General features: G+C 45.4%; 1 protein-coding gene across 1 annotated transcript in view; it reads left to right on the top strand.

Moving 5' to 3' along the window:
- The window catches only part of LOC139023124 (protein TANC1-like), a 36,868-nt gene that overhangs the window by 8,272 nt on the left and 14,648 nt on the right, over positions 1 to 13,948 (top strand). Inside the window, exons 3-5 of the mRNA XM_070435540.1 lie at positions 2,048 to 2,181; positions 3,298 to 3,514; positions 4,282 to 4,563. Coding sequence (XP_070291641.1) covers positions 2,048 to 2,181; positions 3,298 to 3,514; positions 4,282 to 4,563 — 633 coding nt within the window. The remainder of the gene's footprint in view (positions 1 to 2,047; positions 2,182 to 3,297; positions 3,515 to 4,281; positions 4,564 to 13,948) is intronic.

Raw genomic sequence — 13,948 nt, 5'->3', positions numbered from 1 at the left:
AATGTAATGTGATGACATTGAATCAACGTGGGGAAATGATTGGATATCCAAAAAGTCAGCAACGTGAGGGAATTTCATCTTTTTTTCACCCAACTTTGAACCTTAATCTGATGTCTTGGTGACTTTTTGTTGTTGTTGATTTCACGTTAGTTGACAACTCAAGCAAATGTAATTAAAAAAATAGACGTTGAACTGACGTCTGTGCACAGTGGGTTGAAGTGTGCTAAGATTTGATTGAACAACGTTCTGCCAGAAAGAACCAAGCGTGCTCCAGCTCCCAGTCTATTACACAACCCAGTGTGGACCAAAAGACTTCAGATGTATCTTTTTCACAGAAAGAGAACGTGTATCAGAGTGATAATGTGGAAGGGAGCTGCTAATGTGACAGTTGCTGTGACTACGGTTGGTTTACTACTTTACTTCCATTAAGCTGGATAATGGAGGGTGACATTACAGGATTCATTTAGTTCAGGTAATACCCTGTTTTAATTTCTATCCGAGATGGCACCCAACTATCCTTGCATTGACGGTCTCTTTTTCTTTCCCATTTGTAATGTACACCGTTCAATCAGGAGCTCCAGMCAGACAGTCAGATCTCTTGCAGACAGTCCAGCCCCGTGTGCCACCAAGCATCTGTTTGTCCCTCTGTCTCTCTCACTGTCTGTGATTAACAGCTCTGCGTGTGATCTCTGCTGTGTAGGAAAGGTGCTGGTGCCTGCCTTTCGTCTAACCAGTCASCTCGTTTCATCACCACCCCTTGTCTGAGAGATGGAGGAAGTTGAGATGGAGTTGTGACTTTAGGCGGAGAAGAGAGGAGGGATATGCAATAGTGAAGTGGTGGTGGCTGTTTCCTCTTATTTGCTTACTGTGTATTGCATCATCTCTACGGTTCATTGGAGAGAGTAATGGATTATGTGGAGGCGGGGAGAGGATATCGACAGTGAGATTGAAAGAATGGGGCGATCCTGAGGGCTTGAGGGGGGGGGAGAGGGATGGAGAGGGGCAATTGATGGAGGAATACACTCTTCGAAAAAAAGGTGCATTCTAGAACCTAAAACGGTTCTCTCCGGCTGTCCCCACAGGAGAACCCTTTGAAGAACCCTTTCTGGTTCCAGGTAGAACCCTTTTGGGTTCTATATAAAACTCTTTCCCACAGAGGGTTCTACATGGAACCCAAATGAGTTCTAGCTGAATCCAAAAAGGGTTCTACCTGGAGCCAAAAAGGGTTCACCTTTTGGAACTCTTTTTCCCAAGAGGGATTGAGGGGAGAGATGGATGAGAAGGTGTCTAACCCAAGAAGGGTTGAGAGTAACTAACGCCCAACAAGCTGCGTCTCGGCCCTCCCACAATCCTTCCCTTCTTCCTCATCTCTCTCAATAGTATCTCTGTTTCCTAGACATCATCATATTTTCCAACTCACTGTTGTATGTAAAACAGGATATAGAGGTGTCGTATTGAACACCCCCTCCTCATCCACCTCTGCATATGTACAGTGGCGACCTGGAGGTGAAAGGTCATGGCATCAGGCCCTTCTCAGTGATGTATCGACGCACCATATTGCTCATCTCAGCCCAATCTGTCCGGACGGGGCAGCCAGTGCCAAAGACGGCGGTGCAATGGCGCCTACCCTCTGCTGGAGGCCAGGGCTGAGCTGAGCTCATTGAGATACTACGTCTGTCTCCTAACCAACCCGGGAGCGCTGAGCAGGCACACACACATACACATATGGACACACACGCAGACAGAGCTGCTTCAGTCATGCAGCCAGGGACTGAGAAAGGCACAGCCTCTTCATCGGTAATGAGGCCGACCGGCGCTGCTGCTGCTGCTGACCTGTGGATGCATACATGAACCTCTCCTCCATCGGCATAGTATACATAATCCTCCATMCAATCGACGTAGCCAGGTAGGAGGAAAGGCAGGAAGGAGGAACTGAGCTGAACTGGTCTGGGCTACAGAACGGTGTGTGTGTGTGTGTTTGGTGTGGTCGTATCGTGCTGCTCACAGCGATCCGCTCGTCTGTCATCTCTCTCCATCTGTCTTCCAGAGCTGCACGCGGAGCTCCAGCCCAGCTCCTCCTCCTTCTCAACCCAGGAACTGATGACCAGGCTGGGCTTCTTACTGGGAGAAGGGACCCCAGCCTCGCCTAGCACCCCCATGGAGGACCGGAGGGAAAAGAAGGTATGTGAAATGAAAGATTGCKGGAAGGWTGGGTAGAAGGAAGGAGGGAGACTGACTGAGAAAGTCARATGTCAGAAATATGAAAATGAGGCTCATATKTTTTCTTTGCAGATGACGTGAGGAGTTTTAGTATGGCTTCTTTAATTAGATTTAAAGGCCATGTTTTGTATGATAACCAAGATTGAGAGTTTGTTTTTGTTAAGCTGCAAATTTAGAAACTACAACTTTGAAGGTAAATTACCAGTTGAAAAAGAAAATCAGAGGCACTCTTGACTTAATATTTGAAAGTATATACTGCAATGGCATTTTCTTTAAAGAATGTGTACATAAGGTGATGTCAGTTGATTATCTTGCTTTTAATCTTGTTGCATTGGCTCGCCACATGCTGTTGAGCCTGCAGGAGGTTTATATACTGTACTGTATCATTCTCTCACCGTTTRAGCATTGCCCCACTTTCCTAACCTCCTTCCTCCACCTGAGCTCCAGATGGAGCCAGTTTTATAGAGACAATGTGCCGGCTGTGAGCAGTGTACCGTGTCCTGGTTCAGATAACTGATGAGGTGGTAAGGTGGGAATAGCACTGAGCTGAACGTTCTCTAACGTGTGCTGGGATGAGTTGAGACCTATAGGACCYAGGAAATGTAGGGTTCGGGTGTTGTTGGAGACAAATGAAGAAGGATGCAGATATTGGGGTTTGGGGACATTGGGAGGAGAGGGGGACATTGACTCACACACACACAGGCATGCACACACACACACACACCCAGGCATACACACACACACACACACACTTATATACAATGACCTATATACCATACATTAACCTGGGGACAGCTGGAAAGGGGGCCAACAGGGTCTATACCTCTGATCATACTGGTCCATAGACAGAGCTTTAAATAAAACACCTCTTTCTCTCTCTCTTCTCCCTGCCCTTTCTCTTTCTATATCTCTCTTCTCTTGCCACACGTTCTATCCATCTCTCCTCACTTTCTACTTGACTGATATCGCCTATCTCTCCTCTTTCGCTCTCTCTCATCCCTCTCTCACCCTTCTCTCTCTCATCCCTCTCTGCCTATCTCTCTCTCTCTCCCTCTCTCGCTCCCTCTCTGGCTGTAGTGTAATATCTCTGGCCAGGCGGTGAGCCCATGCTCCACATTGACCTGCAGCACTACGTCTCCATGCTCAGACAGCCCCTGCTCCACCCTGGGTAGCAGCAGTACCGGGGGGCCACCCTCCTGTCTTCCCAGCCCCAGCCCAGGTGGGACCCTCCTCAGCCCCAGTCCCTGCCGGAGCCCCAGTTCCACGCTTGAGAGCCAGGATAGCGGAATCATAGGTGAGTGGYTTATATAGACCATCATCCCCATAGTTGGATCAATTTAAATTCAGATATTTTCTCTGTGTTGTATTCTCTTCTCACCTCCTGAGAAATAATGCATATGTGCATGTGATTGTGAGATCTAAATGGAAGAATAAACACYGTCTCATCCTTCCATTGGTCATCAATATATCTCAATAATATATCTCAGTACTCACATTGTCAACAATCCTGATTAAGATAAGGGCCTCGGCACTGAAGAAATAGAGATAGWTGATACTTGTTTCACMTYGCTTTGAGTTCTCAGTCAAGTCTCTCTATCKCCCAACTCYCTCTCGCTCTTTTTGCCTGTGCCACTTTAGTCGAGAGGCTTCAGTTCCCTCTTGACAAAACTGGGACGTTGCTGTCTTTGCTGCGTATGGGTCTGGACTTTCTAAAATAGGACATCTTTCTCCCTAAATAGAGCGTGTATTTCTCGGTAAATACAAAAAGGGCAAAGGGTGCACAGTACACGCGTTTGATTGCGATGATGTCGATGTGTGACTGATGTCTCGTCACTGTTGATGTGACTGATGATCGGACTCTTACTCTTTAACTCAATACAGTGTCACTGCCAATAACGTACCAGACTGGAAAACTACTTTGAACTGAAGCAGAGTTTGAGCTCATCCTAAATGACAGCTATTCCTAACTTGATCTTTTCCAAAAGGCACTCATTAGGAGTCAACAGTTTGGTTTTGTCGTTTGTAATCACCTTACCCCTGTCTATTCCCWCTGTGCCTCAGCTACCATCACCAGCTCTCCTGAGAATGAGGATCGCGGTGGTTCCACTCTGGACCTGAGCAAAGATGGCAGCTGGAGGGGCCCTGGGCGTGGCGGGCACCGAGGCGACTCCTGCCCTCCTGTCGCCAAGGACGACCTGCCAGGACCCAGCGAGGCCCCGCCCAGGTCTGAAATCACCATCCTAGAGGAACCCAGAACTCCGCCCCYAGCCAAGAGGCCCCTCCCACAGCGCCACACGCACAGCACTTCTTCCCTGGTGATGCCACGCCCTAACTCTGTGGCAGGTGAGTGACCATCTCTTGCCGCTGACTGGTGGTGCCTCAGTAGTCTCAACTAGTCTCCTTTCCTTGTGTCCTTTCCTYTATGATTACTGGCCTGGTAGTGCATGATAGATGAAAGCAGTACGTTGGAGATCTATCCAGTCCTTTTAGCGGTGATGAGGGAAAGGAGATCTTTTAGGAGATCTATCCAGACCTTTTGGAGATCGATCCAGTCCTTTTACCTTTTAGCGGTGATGAGGGAAAGGGAGAATGAGGAAAGAAGCCATGAAAGACAATCAAACAGCTCTACCTTGACTAGGTGTCTAGAACCAGTCGTTTTTTTGTGGGAAGTTCTCTTTCCTCACTTCATTGTTGTGGCTAAAGCAGCTGCAGCTGAAGCTTTTTCAGACCACGTGGTTTCTGTGACGTGGAAGAGCCATTAGATAGAGCTGCTTTCTGTCTACTTTCCATCATTAGACGAGGACGGCATTACGGCATTACGTCTCTGGAGGATGGAGACAGTGAGCGCTACCGGCTACAGTATTCCAGGAGGGTTTACGTCGTTACCCTACGTCTGTTTCTCTCTGTGTTTGAGAGAACAAGAGACAACTTTTCCTTCGTTAGATGTCACTCCATTTGGGAGAGTGGGGGGGGGGGGTTCGGTCTCTCAGGGGAGTGGATCCACTGCAATGACTGACAGACTCTTCTACTCTTGTTAGGGATGCTGCTCGTGAAATACTTGAATTACTTGAAATGAGCATGCATGGTATTATTTGTTTCAATAGACCTCCCTTTTCAGGTTGGGATGGGGGGAAAAGAGAGGGAGTAACACAGGACATGTTTTGGTTTCTTTCAAAGCCCACGCTCTACATGGGTTTCTATCTGTTATTGTGCTGTAGTGGTCCGAGCAGAGAGGAAGTGTTAGTCCCATGTATGCCTGCTGATTCAGTACAGCTTGAGAGTTAAGTGGCGCCGAGTGTGAATAGAATGTCAGTATTCCTGTGGTGCCATTGAAAGAGGGCAGACCCCACCCCCACCCCCCCGAGAGCTCTTGCCATTCAACTGTCACTGTAGCTTTCGTCATAGTGCTCTGAGATTATTATTATACCAACCGACATGTATTTTGAGGTGGAAGATTGTGGTAAAATGTGTTTTCTACATTGTTTAACAGTAACCTGGCCCTGGGTTGAAGACGAGATTTAGGGTGACTCAGCAGTAGATTGGACATTGTGGTGTTGGGAGGTGTGATGTGAAGTGTGTCTCTGTATCTCTGAGCTCAATGGTTCTAACGCTGACCAATAGCCTGGTCCAGCCTCCAACCGCTTTTTCCCCCAAGATCCAGGTGTGACTCTTCACTAGATTGGACATGATGGGGTGATGTTGGGTTGTGACATGGTGTTCCAGTGGGTGCTCCTGCCCTGTGAGCTGTGCAGTATGTGTCACAGAGCCGAGCAACGTGACATTCCCCTTCTGAGTCCACTCTTGTGGGGTTAAAGGTCTCATGTAATGCCAGATTATCTGTAGTACAGGAGGCCGCCACTATCGATTTATGTGCTGCATAAGGTGTGTAGAGATCAGTCTGGAGAGAGACAGACAGACAGACAGACGACAGACAGACAGACAGACAGACAGACAGACAGACAGAACAGACAGACAGACAGACAGACAGACAGACAGACAGACAGACAGACAGACAGACAGACAGACAGACAGACAGACAGACAGAAGCAGACAAGACAGACAGACAGACAGAAGGAAAGAGAGAGACAGGAAAGAGAGAGAGAGAGAGAGAGACAGAAGGAAAGAGAGAGAGACAGAAGGAAAGAGAGAGACAGAAGGAAAGAGAGAGAGAGAGAGAGAGAGACAGAAGGAAAAGAGAGAGAGAGAGAGACATAAGGGGAGAGAGAGACAGAGAGAGAGAGAGAGAAGGAAAGAGACAGAGAGAAAGGAGAGATAGAGTGTTTGTAGTATGGCTCGATCATGACAGCTATAGTTCCTTGCCTTGCTACGCGGAACAAAAGGCGTTATTAAATAACTTAGAGATGCTTCAATCACAGCTTTACTACAAGTAGAGTGTTTAACCTAGAAGCCTCTAGCCCCGTCTAGCTCTGGTCCTAGCTACTATACAACAGTTACTGCAGATTCACTAAAATCACATGCACACCCCCATATGCTCAACACAACACACACACACACACACACACACACACACACACACACCACACACACACACACAACACACAACACACACACACAACACACACCACCACACACACACACACCACACACACACACACCACACACACACACACACACACAAAGACAGAACATCTGTATATATCTATCTACAATCTCCCTATCAGATATTACTGTTCTGTTATATCACATCCAGACCCCTACAAGCAGATTGCTGGGGAGCAGAGTAAGAGAACTAGGCCTGGGGAGCAGAGTAGAGAGAACTAGGCCTGGTGGAGCGAGTAAGAGAGAACTAGGCTGGGGGAGCAGAGTAGAGAGAACTAGGCCTGGTGGAGCAGAGTAGAGAGACTAGGCCTGGTGGAGCAGAGTAGAGAGAACTAGGCCTGGTGGAGCAGAGTAGAGAGAACTAGGCCTGGTGGAGCAGAGCAGAGAAGAACTAGGAGTGGTGGAACAGAGAGAGAGAACTAGGCCTGGTGGAGCAGAGCAGAGAGAACAAGAGTGGTGGAGCAGAGTAGAGAGACCTAGGCCTGGGTGGAGCAGAGCAGAGAGAACTAGGCCTGGTGGAGCAGAGCAGAGAGACTAGGCCTGGTGAGCAGAGCAGAGATAACTAGGCTGGTGGAGAGAGCAGAGAGAACTAGGTCTGTGGAGCAGAGCAGATAGAACTAGGCCTGGTGGGAGCAGAGAGAACTAGCCTGGTGGAGCAGAGCAGAGAGAACTAGGCTGGTGGAGCAGACAGAGGACTAGCTGGTGGAGCAGAGAGAACTAGGTCTGGTGGAGCAAGAGAGAGAGAACTAGGAGTGGTGGAGTAGAGATAACTAGGCCTGGTGGAGCAGAGTAGAGAGAACTAGGCCTGGTGGAGCAGAGTCAGAGAGAACTAGGCCTGGTGGAAGCAGAGCAGAGAAACTAGGCCTGTGGAGCAGATAGAACTAGACCTGGTGGAGGAGAGTAGAGAGAACTAGGCCTGATGGAGCATAGCAGAGAGAACTAGGCTGGTGGAGCAGAGTATAGAGAACTAGCCTGGTGGAGCAGAGTAGAGAGAACTAGCCTAGGCTGGTGGAGCAGAGTAGAGAGAACTAGGCCTGGTGGAGCAGAGCAGAGAGAATAGGCCTGGTGGAGCAGAGCAGAGAGAACTAGGTCTGGTGGAGCAGAGCAGAAGAACTAGGCCTGGTGGAGCAAAGCAGAGAGAACTAGTGAATTAGGATATGTTAGGTTCTAATTTCCAGAGTACAAAGTCAACGGAAAGCTTTAAACCAAGTTTATTCTGCCCAGAGGGTCAGTACAGCTGCATTAGACAAACACATGGTTTCACCCGTGGTAGTTTACATGCCCCACTTTGGGTGGCGTCTCCTCCATATCACTACACATTGCATCCTTATTGGTAGGCAGGAAGCTATGTGATCGTTGTCCCTGCACTCAGCCCTTACCAAGCTTCCTAATGCACCCCTCATTTCTCTACTATACCTGATGATTCATATATATAATGCTCAGAAACCAAACATATCCAGATGAAAGACATCAGGTTCTACAGAGCATACATGGACCAGTGTGTATGTCTCATGTTGGTGTACATGTTAAACGGACTGGTCCTTAGAAACACAACATTCTGCTACAGAACATGTGTAATTGGAGCTGGTCACTGAACCTGGCTATGTTCCTGACCGTAGTGAGCTGTTAATATCCCAGGCTGGATGAGGATTCACTTAGATCATCATCACCATACAACATGGACTGATCTAGTGGTCAACGCCCATTTGAATGAGTCGCTGGAGAGTGAGCAAATGAGAGAGAACGAGAGGCAGAAGAGAGGGGGGACAGGGGACGGAGGAGAAGTAAAATGGACACCGAGAGTGAGAGGATTTCCTATAAGATGCGTTCGAGTGTGTGTGTGTGGGGGGGGGGGGTTGCAGCTGGCTCTCTGTGTGTGTCTTTGTGTTTTATCCTTGAGTGTCTTTCTCCAGAATATTTAACGTCACAAACATGGGCAGCATAAGGGAAGAACTATGACCGATTTGTTTCCCATTTTACTCAAGGACAAGAGTATCGTTCTCCCTTAAGGCTGAAATACACTACAAGCCACCGGGGTTAACACCCTGCTCTTATGTGCCATGGGATCTTTAGTGACCACAGAGAGGACACCCGTTTAACATCCCATCCGAAAGATGGCACCCTACACAGGGCAATGTCCCCAATCACTGCCCTGGGGCATTGGGATTTTTTACATTTTAGACCAGAGGAAAGAGTGCCTCCAACACCACTTCCAGCAGCATCTGGTCTTCCATCCAGCGACTGACCAGGACCAACCCTGCTTAGTTTCAGATGCAAGCCAGCAGTAGGATGGGGTGGTATGCCGCTGGCCTATACAATATTTCTGTTCCGTTTTATTTATTTATATATATATACAGTGCATTCGGAAAGTATTCAGAGCCATTCCCTTTTTTGACTTTTGTTACGTTCCAACCTGATTCTAAAATTGATTAAATACATTTTTTCCCTCATCAATCTACACACAATACCTCATAATGTCAAAGCAAAAAAAACTGAAATATCGTATTTACATAAGTACTCAGACCCTTTGCTATGCGACTCGAAATTGAACTCAGGTGCATCCTGTTCCTGTCTATATAAGGTCCCACAGATGACAGTGCATGTCAGAGCAAAAACCAAGCCATGAGGTTGACGAATTGTCCGTAGAGCTCCGAGACAGGATGTGTCAAGGCACAGATCTGGGGAAGGGGACCAAAACATTTTGGCAGCATTGAAGGTCCCCAAGAACACAGTGGCCTCCATCATTCTTAAATGAAAGAAGTTTGGAACCACCAAGACTCTTGTAGAGCTGGCCGCCGGCCAAACTGAGCAATCGGGAAAGAAGGGCCTTGATCAGGGAGGTGACCAAGAACCTGATGGTCACTCTGACAGAGCTCCAGAGTTCCTCTGTGGAGATTGGATAACCTTCCACAAGGACAACCATCTCTGCAGCACTCCACCAATCAGGCTTTATGTTAGAGTGGCCAGACGGAAGCCACTCCTCAGTTAAGGCACATGACAGCCCGCTTGGAGTTTGCCAAAAGGCACCTAAAGGACCCTCAGACCATGAGAAAGAAGATTATCTGGATTGATGAAACCAAGATTGAACTCTTTGGCCTAAGGTCACGTCTGAAAGAAACCTGGCACCATCCCTACGGTGAAGCATGGTGGTGGCAGCATCGTGCTGTGGGGATGTTATTCAGTGGCAGGGACTGGGAACTAGTCAGGATTGAGGGAAAGATGAACGGAGTGAACTACAGAGAGATTCTTGATGAAAACCTTCTCCAGGGCGTTCAGACTGGGGCGAAGGTTCACCTTCCAACAGGACAACGACTCTAAGCACACAGCCAAGACAACGCAGGAGTGSCTTGGGTACAAGACTCTGAATGTCCTTGAGTGGCCCACCTAAAGCCCGGACTTGAACCCGATCGAACATCTCTGGAGAGACCTGAAAATAGCAGCGCAGCGACACTCCCCATCCAACCTGAAAGACCTTGAGAGGATCTGCAGAGAAGAATAGGAGAAACTCCCCAAATACAGGTTTGCCAAGCTTGTAGCATCATACCTAAGAAKACTCGARGCTGTAATCGCTGCCCAAGGTGCTTCAACAAAGTACTGAGCTTATGTAAATGTATTTTTYWKKTTTKKWWTTTTTWWWAAWKKKSMAAMMWTTTAAAAAATCTGTTTTTGCTTTGTCGTTATGGGGTATTGTGTGTAGATTGATGAGGGGGAAACAATTGAATCCAATTTTGAATAAGGCAGCAACGTCACAAAATGTGGAAAAGTGAAGCGGTCTGAATACACTGTACACATAGCCTCCTCCCATTTGTACTGGACTCTAAGTGCRTCGTCAAGTCAACCAACCCCTCTAATCTTAATTCCAACCCTCAGATATTGACAGACTAACCCATCTTTCCCACTACATTATCATTTTACTCTTTATTTTAGCAATAYATCCTCCTATTTTACTTTGATGTCTTATGAGGGTCTTGAAACTCTCTATTTGTCCTAAAAGTAAATACTTTAACTAAGAGTATAATCATATTTTCCATTGATTGATCTTGGTTTTTTAGATCTCCGAAACAGTACTGTTTCTACATCCATCTGAACACAGACATTTTGACTCAACAGCCCCTCCTGGACCTGACTCCAAAAGTGAGCCGCCAAAGAACAGTACCATAGAGATCGTCTATTGATTCTGTTTCTTCGTTGCAGTGTGCACAGGCCTCACCCCGTATATTGAGCGTTGTTTTTGTGGCGAGGACATTATATAATAGATTAAATTGAAAAGAACGGATTGATGCGTCCATTTTTGTATAACAGTTCATAAACCCGACGCCATGGTATTGAGACATCAAAAATCTCTTCCCAATTATCTGGAATTTTATGCCGAATAGTTGTCAAACCTCTCGACTTTAAGTGAAACTGATATATTTTACGGTTTATACTAGTTATTTTAAGCCATGCATGGTTTTTGATTGACGGCAGGCAAACTAATTAATTCCTTTCTCTTTTGAGTAATTGCTCCTTACATTTCTGTGGCAGAGCTGCRATGAGTTGGTTCAACTTTTGTATTGATCATACATCCCCATACGCCTTTGTTAATTGCTTGTGTGATAACATTTTACTGTCCTTATTTTCAATGTCATTCATAAACATGATACCTTTAATTTTTTGTACAATAAAATWGTTATTTCCTTTTATCAGTACATTGTAGTTTAGCCGTACTAGTTGCTGTAATATTTGTTCAGAGTCTTCTGGAGGAGGAAATTGGAATTGTAACCATCTCTGTATGGCATCATTTAAAAAGGATGATACTTTAAACAGGGTTCCATTGTCAATCCACTRGAAACGGTTGGTTTTAATCTACGTAACGGCAAAGAGACCACTTTTGAGTGTTGAATGTGCTTCTCTTAGTAGCCTGCTGGAAAACCAGTTTGGATTTAGATATCATTTTGGTATAATGGAGGCTTTAAGTAAGAGGTTTAATGTCTTAATATTTAATAGTTTTAACCCTCCAAACTCACGTTCGTTATACAAATATGCCTGTTTAACTTTCTCTGATTTGCAATTAAGTACAAAAAAAGAAGAAAKTCTCACGATTCGGCTTTTATTCTCCAGAATAAGGCTGTAACATAACAACACGTGGAAAAAGTCAAGGGGTTTGAATACTTTCCGGGTTGTTGTACATTACTTTTACCCATCTTATGAGAGATTCTCAAAAGCTGAAGGAAATCTAGGCACTTATAAACTGATTCTAGATCTACTGTATCGAGGCTGTCTTAAAATCTGCTATAAAGATTATACCAGGTTTCCCTGTATTCTCATCGTCTAATGTTGTCTCCTATATATCTTCCTTTTAAGAATCCCGTCTGAACGTGAAGAATAATGTCTGGTAGGACCTTTTTAATTCTATGAGCAATACATTTTGCCAATATGTTTGTGTCGCAACATTGAATTTTTGGGAGATCCTGGGTCTTTGTACTGGCTCCTGCTTCAGTAGGAGARAGATCAGTCCCTCTTTTTGTGTGTCCGATAGTTTGCCATTTACAGTATATACGAGTAATTAAAACATGGTAGTAGTGGATCTCTCAGCATAATAATTTTACTTCATTAAAAATCTTCTTTGGTGAGATAAGTTGATTGGAACAAATTTTTGTAGATTATTTTGGGTCGCGTTTCTAATTTGAAGGTTTAAGGAAAACTTGGTGCATTTTTTCGCCGTTCTCCATCCAATTTACTCAGTTTTTGATCATTGAAACCGTATCTTTCCTAAATAAATTTCTCCTTCTGTTTTGCATCTAGATTATTCATGTTTCAGTAGTACATTTATCATCATCATTGATATGTAATGCTAGTTTTTCTATTTCTGATGTAAGTAATTTCTCAGCTGACCCAAACCATTTTAGTCTTTGGGATGAAAACTGAATTGAGTGGCTTCTAAAGACAAATTTAAAGGCATCCCATATGATAAGTGGGTCCGCTGAACCTGTACTGTGCCTGAAGAAATCTGTTATATATTTCCTTCGTTTTTGTTAAGAATGTACTGTCTTTCAATTAACCCAGGTTCAATTTCCAATATCCCCATCCTCGCGGAAAGTCTCTCATAGTTATCTGGAGGGATATAAGTTCATGGTCTGATCGCATTCGAWCCTCAATCAATACTTTTTGAAACTTTTGGCTCCATAGAAAAGAATACCAGAAAATAATCAATCCGGCTAGCTTGATTAAGCCTCCTCCAAGTATATTTTGCAAGGTCCAGGTTTTTAAGCCTCCAAATATCAGTCAATTCCAATGTGTCCATAATATTCATGATCTCTTTGAGCACCAGAGGGTGATAGTTGGTAGTATGATTGCCTTTACGGTGTGGATGTACACTACTACTGTAGAATAATAGTGAAAACATCACAACTATGAAATAACACATACGGAATCATGTAGTAACCAAAAAAGTGTGAAACAAATCAAAATATATTTTATATTTGAGATTCTTCAAATAGCCACCCTTTGCCTTGACAGCTTTGCAAACTCTTGGCATTCTCTCAACCAGCTTCACCTGGAATGCTTTTCCAACAGTCTTGAAGGAGTTCCCACATATGCTGATGGCTGCTTTTCCTTCCCTCTGCGGTCTGACTCATCCCAAACAATCTCAATTTGATTGAGGTCAGAGGATTGTGGAGGCCAGGTCATCTGATGCAGCACTCCGTCACTCTCCTTCTTGGTCAAATAGCCCTTACACAGCCTGGAGGTGTGTTGGGTCATTGTCCTGTTGAAAACAAATGATAGTCCCACTAAGCCCAAACCAGATGGGATGGCGTATCGCTGCAGAATGCTGTGGTAGCCATGCTGGTTAAGTGTGCCTTGAATTCTAAATAAATCACAGACAGTGTCACCATCAAAACACCCCACACCATAACACCTCCTCCTTCATGTTTTACAGTGGGAAATACACATGCAGAGATCATCCGTTCACCTACACCGCATCTCACAAAGACACAGCGGTTGGAACCAAAATCTCCAATTTGGACTCCAGACCAAAGGACAATTTCCACCGGTCTAATGTCCATTGCTTTGTGTTTCTTGGCCCAAGCAAGTCTATTCTTATTATTGGTGTCCTTTGCAGCACTTCGACCATAGAAGGCCTGATTCACACGGTCTCCTCTGAACAGTTGATGTTGAGATGTGTCTG

The sequence above is a fragment of the Salvelinus sp. IW2-2015 genome, linkage group LG27 (genome assembly GCF_002910315.2).
Source record: "Salvelinus sp. IW2-2015 linkage group LG27, ASM291031v2, whole genome shotgun sequence".
In the NCBI taxonomy this organism is placed as follows: Eukaryota; Metazoa; Chordata; class Actinopteri; order Salmoniformes; family Salmonidae; genus Salvelinus; species Salvelinus sp. IW2-2015.
Note: the sequence above shows the minus strand (reverse complement) of the source record. Positions and strands in the feature narration are given on the sequence as shown.